The sequence below is a fragment of the Protopterus annectens genome, chromosome 16.part0 (genome assembly GCF_019279795.1).
Source record: "Protopterus annectens isolate FY-2018-M chromosome 16.part0, PAN1.0, whole genome shotgun sequence".
NCBI classification, from domain to species: domain Eukaryota; kingdom Metazoa; phylum Chordata; order Ceratodontiformes; family Protopteridae; genus Protopterus; species Protopterus annectens.
The window spans coordinates 68643407-68662684 of NC_056750.1; the positions used below are offsets into that span (position 1 = coordinate 68643407).

A 19278-nucleotide genomic window follows, 5' to 3' on the forward strand; every position below is an offset into this window, starting at 1 on the left:
ATCCAAAATTGGTCTCCACGTGTTCCCTTTCTTTGGTACTAGAAACAGGCGAGAATAAAATCCTAGTCCCACTTCTGACAGAGGAACTGGCTGTATAGCTCCTATTTGAAGAAGTAAAGAAATCTGCTTGTGAGCCTCTATCCTTTGCCGAGGAGGAACGTCTGGCATGCCTTTGAAAGGAGGCAATGTATGGAAATAGAACTTGTAGCCTCGGTTTATAATGTCCAATACCCATTTGTCCTGGGTGACTAAAAGCCAGTTTTGCTTGAAGAGTGCTAACTTTCCTCCCAAAGGAGCTGCCAGGGAAGAAGAATCTGGCAGCTGAAAATGCAGGTCATTGGGCCTGTTTACGAAAGGACTGGCCCCTGCCCTCACCTGCAGATTGTGCAGGTGAACTCCAAGTTCTAGGCCTGAATGTACTGTGAGCTCTGCCCCTGCCACGCCTAGATCTACCCCTAGACTGAGAATCAGAAGAAGGGTAGGTCCACCCCTTAGTAGGCCAATTTCTACTAAACTTTGGAGGTTGCACCTGCTAAAAATCTTTAACAGTCTGCATGGACTTAGCCTTGTCTTCCATTTTCTTCAAAACCGACTCCACAGGGGGACCAAACAAAACTTCAGACTGTAAAGGGGCATCCAGAATTCTAGTTTTAACATGCTCGGACAAATTCTGATCCTTAAGCCAGGCGTGCCTACGAAGAACTGAACCAGTGGCAGCCACCCTAGAAGAGGCTTGTACAGCATCAAAACCACATTGCAAAGAATGCTTACCCACCTGTTCAGAGACATGTACTAAATCTTGCAATTCTTTACACTCTATGCCCTCTGCCAAAGCATCCACTTTAGATTTTAGCTGAGAAAGAAGGAAATTCTGATATTACAACATATGAAACTGGCAATTTAAAGCCCTCATTGCTAAAGTAGAAGAGGTATACACCTTCTTACCCCATCTATCCAAAGCTCTAGCTTCCTTATCTAGAGGAACCGGATTCTTTACAACAGAAGCTCTAACACCCTTAGGCCCCTGACTAATAGTTTCTGGGTCCGCCCTAGGACTCTTATACAGATATTTATGAGCCTCAGGCACCCTGTAATACCTGTCCGGTTTAACAGGCGCAGGAGGCAAAGAATCTGGATTAAGGAAAGCCTCCGAGAAAACATCCAGAACAACATCCAAAACAGGAGGTATAGCCAAGGGTCTATGCTGTGGTAAAAACAAGAATTCCCTAAGCCTCTTCCGTGAATCAGAGAAATCCTGTCCTTCCAACTTAAAATGCTCCCTCATGGAATGCAGAGTTTCTGAAAATGAAAAATCCTCTGGAGGAGAAGCAGAAGGAGTGGAATCCTCTGCATCAGAATCCGAATAAGGGGGAAAATCTTGAATATCTTCAGCAGAAGAGTCTGAGTCATCTGAGGCCTGATCCAAACTTTCCAACTCTGGCTCCACCCTAGGCCTCTTATCAGGAGGTGGCATGGAACCTCTAACTAAAGTAATCAAATCTTCTGCCATTTTAAGCATGTGCTTTTTAGGCACAGACCCTGAAGTACCTGGAGGGACACCAGAGGAAGGCAAAACAGATCTGCCCTTAGAAGAAGCCTTAGAAATAGTAGCAGAAGGCCTAACCACCTTAGGCATAGAAGGGAGAACAGTAACCTGAGAGGCCCCTTCAGCTTGACCTGACTCCTGTGAGACCACATCCTGCAAAATCAAAGTTTCCCCCAGAGACTCAACAGAAACTTCAGCCGGATCCACCTGCTCCACTGTAGGTTCTGCAGGACCGGCGTCCGAAACGGACGAATCAACCTGTCTAGGTTTCAAGGATTTGTCTTTGCGCTTCTTCGGAAGCGGCGCCGGAGGATCCGACGGCATATTATAATTACACCGCTTACCAAAGACTAATCTAGCACAATCTAACCTTCTTTTTATAGTGCGCTTATTAAACCTAGCACAAAACCGACACCGACTACGCCGTGGTCCGTCCCAAACAAGGAATGCAAAGAGAGTGATAATCCCTATGCGGTATCTGTTTCCCACAAGAAATACAATTATTCACTTTTTCTGACATCCGAATTAACTGAGGCAAGAAAAACAAAAATATTCCCAACGGGTACTTAGCCCAACTTGGTTTCGGTCTGAAACTCAGAATACGAAAATTTCAGAACGCCGAACGGCACTTGCAATGCTGCTTCTGCATCGGACCATGCGGCAAAAAAGACTGAGGATATGACGTTGGTCATGCGCTTTTATACCCTGACGCTCTGATGTCAGATCTGAGCGCCCATGACCGACGTCAGCCTAATACTTTGGTATTCGGGCCGACCGAGGACAGCGGACTACCCATATGTAAGGACTGCAGCAATGTGAGATGAAGAACATCTTGTTTTGAGTCTGACATGGCACCTGCAATTCTGACCATGTGGGTTCTATCCCTGAGCCAGTTTGCAACCCATCGTGTGACATAGGGGTTGATATTTAAGCTGGTGAGCTTATTTATGATGCATGAGTGGGGTATTGTGTCGAAGGCTTTTGCAAGGTCCAGGTAGGCTATGTGGACTACCTTCCCTTCATCTATGGCCTTGCTGACTTAGTAGTTTCAAAGAAGTCAACTAGGTTTAAGAGGCAAGATCTGCCCTTAAAGCCGAATTGGGTAGGATCCAGTGTCTGGAGGTTCCCAATGTCTTTGTTTATGAGTTCCATGATGATACGCTCCATAGCTTTGCAGACCAGACTAGTCAGGTTTATGGGGCAATAGTTACCGGGGTCCGTTGTGGCACCAACTTTGTGGAGCAGGACCACTGTTGCTGTACCCCATTCTTTGGGCACATATCCTGTAGTAATGCTGAGATTGAACAGTGACTATGTGAGGGTTCAGTTCTTCTTGAAGCTCATGTAAGACGCAGCCTGGGACACCGTCCGGTCCCATTAATGCTGTGTTTTTTGCTTTTGAGAGGGCAGCTTTCACCTGTGCAACTGTGATGTCAGGGAGGCTATATTCTGTTGGGATGGACATTTGCTCTTTTGGGGGGGAAGTGGGGGAGAAGTTTGCACTGAACCTGTCTGCCAGGATGTTGGCAATGTCTGTGGGTTCAGTGTATTTTTTGTCATTTTGCACTAACTCAGAGCATATCTGGGAGTTGCTACCCATATTCCTGACATAACTAAAGAAAGCCTTGTGATTATCTTTAGCGTCTTGTGCAATTTTTCTTTTCGAAGCTGGCCTTGGATGATTTTATGAGGGATCGTAGTTGCTTGCTAGTACTGATCAGAGATGCCTTCCCTTTTTGGGATTTTGCTCTATCATGTAGTAGCTTCCTCCTTCTGTTGTATAGCTTATTTATGGCTGGGGTCCACCAGACAGGTCTCCTGCCTTTGGAGGAGTGAGTCTTGGTTTTATCTGGGATAGCACGATTCATGCATTCCTGTAGGTGTCCATAGAATGCGTTTGTAAGGGATTCTGTGGTTTGGGCAGTATTTTCCACTGGCCCGGGGGCTTTGAAGGATTCCACCTCGGTATTGAGAAGTGTGAAGTTTGCTTTTGAGAAATTTTTCACCGTGGTTTCCTTGGCTGGGGGTGGGGACGGGATATGGATGTCCAGTGAGATTAATTTATGGTCTGATCTTACCAATGAGGGGTTTAATTCCGGTGTGGAACAGAGTCCCCATGTTGGTGATGACCAGGTCCAATATGTTGTCCCCTCTTGTGGGAGTGGTGACCAGTTGTTCCATAGCATTTGAGTTTATAAATTCTAGGAACCATTGGGCTAGGGTGTTGGGGCTTGAGTAGTTTTCCCAGTCAATGTTTGGGTAGTTGAAGTCACCCAATATTATGGTGTTTGGAGAGACCTTCATATTCTCCAGTGTTCTCAGGAATGCCAAGTGGGGTTCCTGAGTTTGGGAGGGTGGTCTGTAGCAGGATACAAACTGAAAGGCAGTTTTGCCCACTGTTAGTTGCACATGGATGGTCTCCGATGCTTCATGCAGTGTCACTAACCTGGAGGTGTAGGTATCTTTGATGAATATGGATACACCCCCTCCTTTTGTAATTCGGTCCGAGTTTTGGGGCCGAAAAGCATGGTATGAGGTATAACCTGGTAGTGCTGGGGTGCTCTTGGGAGCCTTGAATCAGGTTTCTGTTACTGCACAGATATCAATACTCTCCATAGTGAGGAGACCCTCGAGTGCATGCATCTTGAGGTTTAGACTTCTGGCATTGAGCAGCATTACCCTTAGTTTTTTTTTCCTTGTGTTGTCTATGGAGGTGGGTTTGTCTTTTGAGCCTTGCCTAAAAAAGGCACTATGGGGGAGGCAAGAGCCTTAGCCAGTATTTGAAAGCCCAGTGGTGACAGGTGCAAGCCATCCTTAGTGAAGCAACGTGGCTTGTCGAGCATGTCGTCCCAGGCTGACAGACACTGGATCCCCTTTGAATGACACCAATACTTTAGCCAATTGTTAAAATTGATCATTTTGTCTTTATACTGTGGCATCATTCTTGGTGAGGGCAAGATGCTACTCAAGGTCAGAGACATACCAGCCTGGGCTACATGGTCAGAGAGCTCCTCTATGTCTCTTTTCATATAGTCCAGGGAGGTACATTTCAGGTCATTCACATCAGCATGGACAATGACGGAGTCATATTTATACTTGCTTTGGAGTGACCTGAGTGCTTGTGTTATGTGGCAGATCCTGGCACCCGACAGGCAGCTTACAGTGACCTTCTCATTGTTCAGTCTGGTGAGTGGGACGTCAGTGTGTCTGACAATAGAGACACCTATTACAAGTGTATTAGGTGTGTTGTTTAGCCTTAAGGGCTGTGACTGTGGCACACTGACTTTGTGAAATATGTGATTCGTGGGTATTGTTGTGGGGTAGCGGTTGCTTGGATGTCTGCTTTGGAGGTCTCTGCTGCTTTGGCAGATTTTTATTTAGAGCCTCCGAGTATGTTTTTGTGTGTTTATGTGTTTGGTTTGCTGATACGACAGGTGTATGTGAGACTGGCTTTGTGGTGTGTGTGGATGATCTCTGATGCATGTGTGTGTGGATGATCTCTGATGCATTGTGCTGTGCCACTAACCTGGAGGTGTGGGTATCCTTGATGAATATGGATACACCCCCACCTTTTGTGTTTCGGTCCTGGTTCTGTGGCCGAAAGGTATGGTATGAGTTATAGCCTAGTAGTGCTGGGGTGCTCTCAGCTCTTAAACCAAGTTTCTGTTACTGCACAGATGTCGATGTTCTCCATACTGAGGAGTGCCTTGAGTGTGTGCATTTTGAGGTTTAGACTTCTGGTGTTGAGTAGCATTACCCTCAGTTTTTGGTTACTTGTGTTATTTATAGTGGTGGGTTTGTCTTTTGAGCCTTGACTAAGAAGGGCACTATAGGGGCAGCAAGAGCTTTGGCCAGTATTCGAAAGCCTAAGGGTGACAGGTGCAAGCCATCTCTTGCGAAGCAACATGGCTTGTTGAGCATGTCATCCCAGGCGGACAGATACTGGATCCCCTTTGAATGACACCAGAAACTTAACCAGTTGTTGAAAACTGATCATTTTTTCTTTATAATGTGGCATCATTCTTGGTGAGGGCAGGATGCTACTCAGGGTCAGGGTCATACCAGCCTGGGCTACATGATCAGAGAGCTCGCCCATGTCTCTTTTCATGTAGTCCAGGGAGGTACATCTGAGGTAATTCACACCAACATGAACAATGCTAGAGTCGTATTTGTACTTGTTCTGGAGTGACCTGAGTGCTTGTGTTATGTGGCGGATCCTGAAACCCGACAGGCAGCTAACTGTAACCTTCTCCTTGTCCAGCCTAGTTAGTGGGATATCAGTGTGCCTGACTATAGAGTCACCTATTACTAGTGTGTTGGGTATGTTATTTTGCATTAAGGGCTGTGATTGCGTGGCACACTGATTATGTGAAGTATGTGTTTCATGGTTGGTGATGGGGTGTGGAGGTTGCTTCGATGTCTGTTTTGGAGGTCTCTGTTGCTTTTGCAGATTTTTATTTAGAGCCTCCAAGTATGTTTTCATGTATTCATGTGTGTTATTTGCTGGTGTTGGTTTATTAGGTCTATGTGAGACTGGTGGTGTGTTGCAAGTATTACCCTTCTCCTCTTGACTGTCAGTTACAGTCTTGGGTTGACAGAGCTTTGCCTCCAGTTTGGCTGTATAATTGCATCTCTCACATATATTAGTGTTTGGTGGTAGGAGGAGAGGGTTGTCTGTGTACATGAGGCAGTTGTAAAATTGCCTCAAAATGCCCAGATTCACCAGGTGGACTGGAGAGTACACCGGAAACTGCCCTTTGGACATGCCTGAATAGGTAGAGTAAGCTGTTTTTCTGATTGGCTGGTGGGGGACAAACAGAGAGCCTTGTCCTTCTGGACAGTATAGGGGGGTCTAGTGCTAGGGTTATTTAGTGCTTGCTATGAGTTTTAAGCAAGGGATGATATCAAGGGATGAGACATCACAGAGAATGTCCTGAGAGATGAGCAGATGTCAAGGTGGGTGTACCGTAAGCTAAAGGTATAAAATGTAAATTGCCTAACACTACACCTGAGTAGACATGTTGAAATGTATCTGTCGAAATGAAACATGGTGTTGTCAACTGGTAGGTGTCACAGCGGGACAATGTCTTAATTACTTTGATTATATTACTCACCCTTCCTTTTTTATGAAACATGGTGTTGTCAACTGGTAGGTGTCACAGTGGGACAATGTCTTAATTACTTTGATTATATTACTCACCCTTCCTTTTTTATGAAACATGGTGTTGTCAACTGGTAGGTGCCACAGCGGGACAATGTCTTAATTACTTTGATTATATTACTCACCCTTCCTTTTTTATGAAACATGGTGTTGTCAACTGGTAGGTGTCACAGCGGGACAATGTCTTAATTACTTTGATTATATTACTCACCCTTCCTTTTTTATGAAACATGGTGTTGTCAACTGGTAGGTGCCACAGCAGGACAATGTCTTAATTACTTTGATTATATTACTCACCCTTCCTTTTTTATGAAACATGGTGTTGTCAACTGGTAGGTGCCACAGCGGGACAATGTCTTAATTACTTTGATTATATTACTCACCCTTCCTTTTTTATGAAACATGGTGTTGTCAACTGGTAGGTGCCACAGCGGGACAATGTCTTAATTACTTTGATTATATTACTCACCCTTCCTTTTTTAGTAACTTGTGTACATTCCAGATGACTGGTTCCAGAGGCAGTTTCAGATGGCCGGTGACATTCACAGGCTGGCTCCCTTCAAATTCATATGTAGTGGCCGGTACACCCAGGGCTCTGAAAACAGAGACAATTTTAAGAACATATGGACTTCAGTCAGCTAAGCAAAGTTGTTTTGTGCATCACTCATTAAATCTTCCCCAGGGTAACAGCACTATATCTCATCTTCTAAGCCACATGTACTTTACCACTACAAATTCAAGATTAGAGGTTAAACAATGTGCTTAACGACACCTGCACTAACTATGGGTGTAGCCTGCAAGGAATTAAAAAAATGCCTAGTTTAGTGGATTCAAAGGGCCAATCACAGCCAGCTTACTTGTCTTCCAGTCTCCTGGCACCTAATCTAAAGAAAAAGTTTGCTTGTTAGTGACTTATTAGGCAGTACACACACATATTTGATGGTGGGATGATCAGAATGCTGTACATTTTATCTCTACATAAGGAAGTGAATTTTATGTCCCACTATGATACTGCCACACAACATAAGGGATAGCTACATTCTCGAGACACCATCATTCATATAAAACATTCAAAATGACATCCCCCATGCCTATGTTGATGATAGCTTAGTTAGATATTAAAATTTCCCTTCATTTATTAAAAGAAAGACCACTGTTTAACTTGCAACTCAATCAGACAGACAAAGTCAGTTCTCCCCAAATTTCATCAACATGCCTTCATGTCAACAAAATGTGCAACCAAGGAGCAAAAACCATTGGACATGGCCTACTCAAATATCAAGGCTCCATTTATCCATACTCTTAACTCCAACATAGATTCCTGTTAGGAAGAGAGACCATATTACTACAAAGATTGTTAAAATATGTCCAGAAGGTGCATTCTCACAGCTACAGGATTGCTTTGAACAAACTAACTGGGACATTTTTCAGGATCAGGATCTGGAAGAGTCCACATAAACAGTACTCTGCTATGTAAAAAACCTGTGTTGACAAAGTCACTCTTAGCAAGCACATCCATGTGCACCATAATCAGAAGCCCTGGGTGATGAAGGAGGTCAGATCTCACCTCAAGCACCTCAGTACAGCCTTCAGGTCTGGCAACAGAGTCCTTTATTGCGTGACTAGAGCCAATTAAAAGGAAAGCCATACGAGAGGCTGAAGTGGCTTATAAAAGGAAGACAGAGGACCACTTCACCAACAAGGACCCATGACGACTATGGCAAGGTATTCAACACATCACCAGTCATAAAACCAGTAATCATATGGCTGTTGATGGATATAACTCAATGACAGAGAAACATAACTATTTCTTCACCTGTTTTGAGGTTGAAACAGCAGAGGGAGTCATGTCTAGGCATCAGCAGATAGGCACAGCAGTCTAACGTCATCTACACCGGCTTCCTACAACCACACCTTCATAGTACAAGAGCATGATGTAAGATGTATGCTCAAAGTGGTTAATCCAGGAAAACAACCAATCAAACCAAAAACCACCTCCAGAGGAAGCCTTAATAGGCAAAAATAGTAAAAAGAAAAAAAGGCTTCCACCACAGCAAAAAGTTCACTAAGAAATTCTGTTAAAATGTAGGCTTTAATAAAATGAAGAAATAAAAAGCACAAATTGTGCTGTTCAAGTTGCAGGTCAAACAGGATAAGCGCTTTCAGTTAAAAAACTTTCTTCAGATCCTAGTGTGTAGACCTGACTTACTGCTGTTAAATAAAGATCCTTAATTGCTCAACCAATCAAATACAGCAATCAGATGCATGCCTTCCTTAAGCCTCCATTTCATTTCTTAATTAGGCTTCTCTCTTTCAAAATAGGTTTAATAGGAACTACTCTGTTGATCCCTGGAAATAAATTAGCTCTGAGGTTCATGATCCATTTGCTTTCTTCCTTTTCAGTTTTGTTGACAATGTCTCCTCCACGGAGGTTAGTAGTCACAGTTGAGATAACCATAAAGCTAAATGAATGCCCTGGATTTTCAGACACATGTCCATTTAGGGCATTGGTTACCAGTTTACTCTTGATGTCTAACAGGTGGTGAAGTATCCGTTCCTTAAATTTTCTATTGGTCTTTCCTACATAATAGGCTTGACACAAATTACAAGTGCCAATGTATATAACATTCTTGGTGTTGCAGTTAGCAAAACCAGAGTACTTATAGCATTTGTTAGTTACCGGATGAACAAAACTGTTGGAACATTTAATGTGGCTGCAAGCTTTGCAAAAGCCACATTTCCAAGTTCCTAACCTATTTCTTCCTTTTGTACTCTGCTTATTAGGTATTCCATCATAGTTGCACAATAAAGCCTTTAAGTTCTTCTTGTTTTTATAACCAAATTTAGGTGTTTCCCCTACAATTCTCTTAATTTTACTGTCAGCAGTTAAGACTGGCCAAAATTTCTTGATGGTTTCACAGACATCAAAGGAGTCAGTGCTGTAGGTCATCATGCATCTGACACTGTTGCTGTTCCCACCTTTCTTCACATCACTCTGCTTCTGTTTCGAGTAGTACGGTTGCCCTTTGTTGTATCGAATGGGCATTGTTTTGCCTTTACTCATGACTAATTGTTTTTGATTGTAGCCTCTTGAAGCAACATTCTGTAAGAGTTTGTCTTGTTCCTGCAGAAAATCATCATTGTCAGTACAGAGCTTGGATATCCTGGTCACTTGATTTTCAACAATATTCTGAAAAACATGTCTCGGGTGCATGCTATTGTAGTATAGCATATGGTTCCTCCAGTTTGATTTCCTGAATATAGTGGTGCCGATTCCTTTGCTTTTATTCATTGAAATTCTCACGTCTAAGAAATCAATCTCATTTGCTGATGTTTTCACTTTGAATCTTAGAAAGCTAGTCGTACTTGTTAAATAATTGACGACATCATTTAGGCGTTGCATACTGCCCTTCCGTAGGAATATAACATCATCCACAAACCTATTGTAGAAGATGATGCATTCCTTCCATTCATTTTTCGTATCCATTTCCCATTGCCTTTCCCATTCAGCTAGGACTATATTGGCATAGCTGTTTGCACAGGGGGTGCCCATGGCTACCCCCCATTTCTGCCGATAGTAGCTCTCACCATAGAGGAACACATTGCTCTCCAGGACCAATTCCAGGAAGCTGCATACTAGATTCACATCCATGTTTACTTCAAAATGAAAGGCAAAGTCCCTTATTGCTTCTATTCCTAGATCATTGGGTATGCAAGTGAATAAATTGTTGACTCTATTCAAGAGAAATCTCGACGAGTGGCTGGGAGATCGTAGGTTTATCCCGGGGGTCATCTCTGTGTCACTACTAGACAGAGGCATAGTAAACTAAACCCAAAAAGGGCATAGTATTCTCATCCTAAGGGGTGGTGTAAGTCACATACACTCTGGCTAGGCTTATAAATGCCCTAGGGCAGATAGCCTAGTACGAACCTATGAACCTATAAACATACAAGAAATTTTGTACTAAGTGTCTTAGATGGTGGTTGGAATGAGCTACTCGAGCAGATACAAAAGTGTAAGTGGAAATGTTTAAGGCATAAAACTGTCTGAAATGAAAAACAGTACATAAAGTAAAACAATGTAAAAGTACAGAACAGGAAATAAGAAGAGATAAGATTCCTTTATTGTCATCACACAAGTACAACAAAATTTATAGCACTCCTCCTATATTCACATATAATGAACATAATTAAAGAAGAAAATACAGTACCAAACAATACAATATTTATTTATTTGGTTAACATTTGTTTACTAGGAAAGTCTGACTGGGACAGAGCCCATTTTCAGTGGAGGCCCAGGGAGAAATGCTTCAGATGCATGTCTTTACAATGTGGGAAGAAACCAGAGCACCCAAAGGAAACTCACTCAAACACAGGGAGGATGTGCAGACTCTGCACTGAAGGCACCCAGCTGAGAATCGAACTGGAGAACCACTTGCTGTGAGATGACAATGCTAACCTCTATGCCACTGCGCCTCCACAATGCAGTGCAGTAAACAACTAAGCTATTGCACTTGAGTACATTGCACATGGAAGGAATAAAGTAAGGTGCACAGAAATATAAACATATACCTTATAGTGCAAATTGCTATTATCTGTATTCAATGTATGGCACTGGGATAGAAACTGTTCTGAACTCTATTTGTCTGAGATGGAACGGACCTGAGCTATCTTCCAGAAGACAGCAGCTCAAACAGGTGATGTCCAGGGTGAGAAGGGTCTTTCAAGATGTTGATTGCCCTGCTCAGACAGCGAGAGCTGGAGTGCTTCCAGAGAGAGCAGTGAGCAGCCAGTGATTTTCTGGGCAAAGTTAATGATTCTTTGAAAGGCCTTCCTCTCTGCCACTGAGCTGTTGACATACCACGTGGAAATGCAATATGTCAGCACACTTTCAATAAAACAGTGGTAAAAAGACATCAGTGGCTTCTCCTGTAGGTTGTTTTTCCTGAGAATCCTCAGGAAATGAGTCTGTGCTGTGCCTTTTTGACTGCCTCCATGGTGTTTATGGACCAATGGAGAGCTTCTGCCACATGTACACCTAGAAACTTAAAGGCAGGAACCCTATCCACACAGTCTCCACTGATATATACTGGGTTGTGGTCTGCACTGTGCCTCCGGAAATCTATTATGAGTACTTTTGTTTTAGCAGAGTTCAGGGCAAGGTTGTTCTCAGTACACCATGCAACCCTTCTTTGAACTTCATCTGTATGTGCTGTCTTGTCTCCTCCTGAATTAAGTCTAACCACAATGGTGTTGGCCGCAAACTTAATGTTGGTATTCATAGAATGACAGGGGACACAGTCTTGTGTCAAGAGTATACAGAAGGTGGCTCAGTACACAGCCTTGTGGGACACCAGTGTTTAGCCTGAGAGTGGAGGAGAGGTACGGGCCTAGTCTAACCATCTGTGGACAGTTAGTCAAAAAGTTTTTAATCCAACAACAGGGAGGTTCTGAAAGTGACCAGTCAATCCTGGATAACTGTGTCGAAAGCTAAACTAACATCTAGAAAGAGCATCCTCACATAGCTCCCCTTGCTGCTCAATATGACAAAGTGCAGTGTGTAAGGCAGTGATGAAAATCATCATTGTCAGTACAGAGCTTGGATATCCTGGTCACTTGATTTTCAACAATATTCTGAAAAACATGTCTCGGGTGCATGCTATTGTAGTATAGCATATGGTTCCTCCAGTTTGATTTCCTGAATATAGTGGTGCCGATTCCTTTGCTTTTATTCATTGAAATTCTCACGTCTAAGAAATCAATCTCATTTGCTGATGTTTTCACTTTGAATCTTAGAAAGCTAGTCGTACTTGCTAAATAATTGACGACATCATTTAGGCGTTGCATACTGCCCTTCCGTAGGAATATAACATCATCCACAAACCTGTTGTAAAAGATGATGCATTCCTTCCATTCATTTTTCGTATCCATTTCCCATTGCCTTTCCCATTCAGCTAGGACTATATTGGCATAGCTGTTTGCACAGGGGGTGCCCATGGCTACCCCCCATTTCTGCCGATAGTAGCTCTCACCATAGAGGAACACATTGCTCTCCAGGACCAATTCCAGGAAGCTGCATACTAGATTCACATCCATGTTTACTTCAAAATGAAAGGCAAAGTCCCTTACTGCTTCTATTCCTAGATCATTGGGTATGCAAGTGAATAAATTGTTGACGTCCATAGTCACCAAAATGAGGTTGTCTATGGAGCTTTCTTGCTCCATTCTTTCATAAAGTCTCTCCAGCAGCTGGTCGGTGTCCCTCAATACAGTATGTGCGAAAGGCAACAACTTCTTGAGTTCAGTTTCCACACAGATTGAATTGGGCTCAGTGACCCATCCTCTCCACGAAACTATCGGTCTCAGAGGGGGGTCAACACTGTTCTTATGAATCTTAGGCAACCCTTTGATAACAGGTATAGTTGGATATACCATTTCAAGAAAGTCATACAGATTTTTATCAATTGCTCTAGTCATTAATTTGTCATACAGGACATTCTGTACTGAGGACATCAGTCTGCCTACTTGATACTTCTCGGTGTTGTGGTACGTATCACTATGGCTTAACATATCCTGCATTTTCTGGGCATACTGTATTGATTCATCACTATTAAAGCTCCTCCTTTGTCAGCTGGCCTGAAAATAATTTCTTTCATTGTTTGCAACTCTTTTAACGCCTGAAACTCATCCTGTATTAAATTGTAATAGTGTTTACTTTTTCCTTTTGTCCTCCATTCAAACACCTCATTCTCACATAACCATAAGAACATCTCCACAGTGGGATGATTACTGGGGACAAAGGAGCTTGTTTTTTAACACAGACGATGTATAGTTTGTACCAGTATTGTCATTGTCCACCACAGCAAAAAGTTCACTAAGAAATTCTGTTAAAATGTAGGCTTTAATAAAATGAAGAAATAAAAAGCACAAAGTGTGCTGTTCAAGTTGCAGGTCAAACAGGATAAGCGCTTTCAGTTAAAAAACCTTCTTCAGATCCTAGTGTGTAGACCTGACTTACTGCTGTTAAATAAAGATCCTTAATTGCTCAACCAATCAAATGCAGCAATCAGATGCACGCCTTCCTTAAACCTCCATTTCATTTCTTAATTAGGCTTCTCTCTTTCAAAATAGGTTTAATAGGAACTACTCTGTTGAGCCCTGGAAATAAATTAGCTCTGAGATTCATGATCCATTTGCTTTCTTCCTTTTCAGTTTTGTTGACAATGTCTCCTCCACGGAGGTTAGTAGTCACAGTTGAGATAACCATAAAGCCAACATCATTTTGGTGACTATGGACGTCAACAATTTATTCACTTGCATACCCAATGATCTAGGAATAGAAGCAATAAGGGACTTTGCCTTTCATTTTGAAGTAAACATGGATGTGAATCTAGTATGCAGCTTCCTGGAATTGGTCCTGGAGAGCAATGTGTTCCTCTATGGTGAGAGCTACTATCGGCAGAAATGGGGGGTAGCCATGGGCACCCCCTGTGCAAACAGCTATGCCAATATAGTCCTAGCTGAATGGGAAAGGCAATGGGAAATGGATACGAAAAATGAATGGAAGGAATGCATCATCTTCTACAATAGGTTTGTGGATGATGTTATATTCCTACGGAAGGGCAGTATGCAACGCCTAAATGATTTCGTCAATTATTTAACAAGTACGACTAGCTTTCTAAGATTCGAAGTGAAAACATCAGCAAATGAGATTGATTTCTTAGACGTGAGAATTTCAATGAATAAAAGCAAAGGAATCGGCACCACTATATTCAGGAAATCAAACTGGAGGAACCATATGCTATACTACAATAGCATGCACCCGAGACATGTTTTTCAGAATATTGTTGAAAATCAGGTGACCAGGATATCCAAGCTCTGTACTGACAATGATGATTTTCTGCAGGAACAAGACAAACTCTTACAGAATGTTGCTTCAAGAGGCTACAATCAAAAACAATTAGTCATGAGTAAAGGCAAAACAATGCCCATTCGATACAACAAAGGGCAACTGTACTACTCGAAACGGAAGCAGAGTGATGTGAAGAAAGGTGGGAACAGCAACAGTCTCAGATGCATGATGACCTACAGCACTGACTCCATCAAGAAATTTTGGCCAGTCTTAACTGCTGACAGTAAAATTAAGAGAATTGTAGGGGAAACACCTAAATTTGGTTATAAAAACAAGAAGAACTTAAAGGCTTTATTGTGCAACTATGATGGAATACCTAATAAGCAGAGTACAGAGGGAAGAAATAGGTTAGGAACTTGGAAATGTGGCTTTTGCAAAGCTTGCAGCCACATTAAATGTTCCAACAGTTTTGTTCATCCGGTAACTAACAAATGCTATAAGTACTCTGGTTTTGCTAACTGCAACACCAAGAATGTTATATACATTGGCACTTGTAATTTGTGTCAAGCCTATTATGTAGGAAAGACCAATAGAAAATTTAAGGAACGGATGCTTCTCCACCTGTTAGACATCAAGAGTAAACTGGTAACCAATGCCCTAAATGGACATGTGTCTGAAAATCCAGGGCATTCATTTAGCTTTATGGTTATCTCAACTGTGACTACTAACCTCCGTGGAGGAGACATTGTCAACAAAACTGAAAAGGAAGAAAGCAAATGGATCATGAACCTCAGAGCTAATTTATTTCCAGGACTCAACAGAGTAGTTCCTATTAAATCTATTTTGAAAGAGAGAAGCCTAATTAAGAAATGAAATGGAGGCTTAAGGAAGGCATGCATCTGATTGCTGTATTTGATTGGTTGAGCAATTAAGGATCTTTATTTAACAGCAGTAAGTCAGGTCTACACACTAGGATCTGAAGAAAGTTTTTTAACTGAAAGCGCTTATCCTGTTTGACCTGCAACTTGAACAGCACAATTTGTGCTTTTTATTTCTTCATTTTATTAAAGCCTACATTTTAACAGAATTTCTTAGTGAACTTTTTGCTGTGGTGGAAGCCTTTTTTTCATTTTACTGTTAATCCAGGAAAGGGTGCTGGCCCTGATGGAGTGATGGGATGAGTGCTGAAAGAATACTTTGACTAGCTGTGTGGGGTCTTCACAAAGATCTTCAACCTGTCTCTGTCCAAGTCTACTATTCTATCTTGTCTGAAGTCAACTATGATCATTCCACAGTCAAAAAAGCCTATCATCAATAGTCTAAATGACTACCATCCAGTGGCACTCACTCCAGTCATTATGAAGTGTTTTGAACAACTGGTACTGTGACACATTAAGGACAGTCTCCTAGTTACCTCAGATACACATCAGTATGGCTACAGAGGAAATAGGTTTGCGGAAGATGCCATTTCCACTGCCTTACACACTGCACTTTGTCATATTGAGCAGCAAGGGGAGCTATGTGAGGATGCTCTTTCTAGATGTTAGTTTAGCTTTCGACACAGTTATCCAGGATTGACTGGTCACTTTCAGAACCTCCCTGTTGTTGGATTAAAAACTTTTTGACTAACTGTCCACAGATGGTTAGACTAGGCCCGTACCTCTCCTCCACTCTCAGGCTAAACACTGGTGTCCCACAAGGCTGTGTACTGAGCCACCTTCTGTATACTCTTGACACAAGACTGTGTCCCCTGTCATTCTATGAATACCAACATTAAGTTTGCGGCCAACACCATTGTGGTTAGACTTAATTCAGGAGGAGACAAGACAGCACATACAGATGAAGTTCAAAGAAGGGTTGCATGGTGTACTGAGAACAACCTTGCCCTGAACTCTGCTAAAACAAAAGTACTCATAATAGATTTCCGGAGGCACAGTGCAGACCACAACCCAGTATATATCAGTGGAGACTGTGTGGATAGGGTTCCTGCCTTTAAGTTTCTAGGTGTACATGTGGCAGAAGCTCTCCATTGGTCCATAAACACCACGGAGGCAGTCAAAAAGGCACAGCACAGACTCATTTCCTGAGGATTCTCAGGAAAAACAACCTACAGGAGAAGCCACTGATGTCTTTTTACCACTGTTTTATTGAAAGTGTGCTGACATATTGCATTTCCACGTGGTATGTCAACAGCTCAGTGGCAGAGAGGAAGGCCTTTCAAAGAATCATTAACTTTGCCCAGAAAATCACTGGCTGCTCACTGCTCTCTCTGGAAGCACTCCAGCTCTCGCTGTCTGAGCAGGGCAATCAACATCTTGAAAGACCCTTCTCACCCTGGACATCACCTGTTTGAGCTGCTGTCTTCTGGAAGATAGCTCAGGTCCGTTCCATCTCAGACAAATAGAGTTCAGAACAGTTTCTATCCCAGTGCCATACATTGAATACAGATAATAGCAATTTGCACTATAAGGTATATGTTTATATTTCTGTGCACCTTACTTTATTCCTTCCATGTGCAATGTACTCAAGTGCAATAGCTTAGTTGTTTACTGCACTGCATTGTGGAGGCGCAGTGGCATAGAGGTTAGCATTGTCATCTCACAGCAAGTGGTTCTCCAGTTCGATTCTCAGCTGGGGTGCCTTCAGTGCAGAGTCTGCACATCCTCCCTGTGTTTGAGTGAGTTTCCTTTGGGTGCTCTGGTTTCTTCCCACATTGTAAAGACATGCATCTGAAGCATTTCTCCCTGGGCCTCCACTGAAAATGGGCTCTGTCCCAGTCAGACTTTCCTAGTAAACAAATGTTAACCAAATAAATAAATATTGTATTGTTTGGTACTGTATTTTCTTCTTTAATTATGTTCATTATATGTGAATATAGGAGGAGTGCTATAAATTTTGTTGTACTTGTGTGATGACAATAAAGGAATCTTATCTCTTCTTATTTCCTGTTCTGTACTTTTACATTGTTTTACTTTATGTACTGTTTTTCATTTCAGACAGTTTTATGCTTTAAACATTTCCACTTACACTTTTGTATCTGCTCGAGTAGCTCATTCCAACCACCATCTAAGACACTTAGTACAAAATTTCTTGTATGTTTATAGGTTCATAGGTTCGTACTAGGCTATCTGCCCTAGGGCATTTATAAGCCTAGCCAGAGTGTATGTGACTTACACCACCCCTTAGGATGAGAATACTATGCCCTTTTTGGGTTTAGTTTACTATGCCTCTGTCTAGTAGTGACACAGAGATGACCCCCGGGATAAACCTACGATCTCCCAGCCACTCGTCGAGATTTCTCTTGAATAGAGTCAGTGAGGGGCTCTGCCTAACATGGACTGGGATTCTGTTCCAGAGTGTAGGGAGCCTCTGGGTTATGAATCTGTCCCTCCAGCATGTTCTATTTATTTCTGTGTTGAGGTTTAAGTCACTTGTTCTCGTGGCTCTGATGGATTTGGATTTTCTGAGGTGGAGCATGTCCATTAATTCAGGATTGGATATGGCCTTGTACGTCAGGCACAGATCACCTCTGAGTAGGCGGTATGCGACTGAATAGAGCTGGAGTTTTTTCAGTCGGGCAGCATATGACATATGTTTAAGACCCTTTATCCTCTTGGTGAGGAACTTTTGGGGTCTTTCCAACTGCTGCAGGTGTCGGGTGAGATACATCCCAAATGGGGCATTGTACTCAATCATTGGTCTGATAAGAGAAGAGTAAAGGGGCACAATGACCTCTCTTGATCTAGATGTGAAACCCTTCATGATAAGGTGGGCAATATAGAAAGTCTTCCTAACCACTTTGGCAATGTGAGTGTCAAATGAGAGGTTACTGTCAACCTGGGTCCCTAGGTCCCTGATTACCTCTTCCGTACTTAATGGATTACCGCCTATGTGGTAATTTGTTGGTACCTTGTTTTTCCCAAAGGGTATGACTATACATTTTTTGGCGTTCAGCTTAAGGCCATGGCTCTGGCACCAATTATCCGTTTCTATGAGGCCTCTCTAAAGGATGTTTGTGTCCGCTGGAGTATCAATTATGGCGCCCAGTTTGCAGTCATCTGCGAACTTTGTCAGCCACAATCCTCCTATGTTTGCCTGTTCCTCGGAAAAATAAATGCCGAACAAGAGGGGTCCCAGGACTGAGCCCTGTGGGAAACCGCTTGTGACTGGCTTAGAGTCTGACATAGCTCCAGCAACTCTGACCACGTGGGTTCTGTCCTTGAGCCAGTTTGCAACCCATCTTGTGACATATGGGTTTACATTTAAGCTGATGAGTTTGTCTATGATGCCCGAGTGTGGTATTGTGTCAAAGGCTTTTGCAAGGTCAAGGTAGGCTGTGTGAACTGCCTTACCCTCATCAATGGCCTTAGTGACTGTTTCAATAAAGTCGACCAAGTTCAAAAGGCAGGATCTGCCCTTGACAAAGCCAAATTGGGTAGGATCCAATGTCTGTATGTCCACAATGTCTTTGTTTATGAGTTCCATAATGATCCTCTCCATAGCTTTGCAGACCAGGCTCATCAAGCTTATGGGGCGGTAATTTCCAGGGTCCGTAGAAGCCTTTGTGAAGTGGGACCACTGTTGCCGTACACCACTCTTTGGGTATGTATCCTGTAGTAAGGCTAAGATTAAACAGCAGCCTTATGTGTGGGTTTAGTTCCTCTTGGAGTTCATGTAGCACACAGCCCGGGACACCATCCGGTCCCATTGATGCTGTGT

The 19278-nt window shown here is 42.6% G+C and overlaps 1 protein-coding gene across 1 annotated transcript in view; it reads right to left on the bottom strand.

Annotated features, from left to right (window-relative positions):
• LPCAT4 (lysophosphatidylcholine acyltransferase 4) overlaps positions 1-19278 on the bottom strand; it is a 752085-nt gene that overhangs the window by 95285 nt on the left and 637522 nt on the right. The window contains exon 10 of the mRNA XM_044058233.1: positions 7177-7302. Within this exon, the coding sequence (XP_043914168.1) occupies positions 7177-7302 (126 nt within the window). The remainder of the gene's footprint in view (positions 1-7176; positions 7303-19278) is intronic.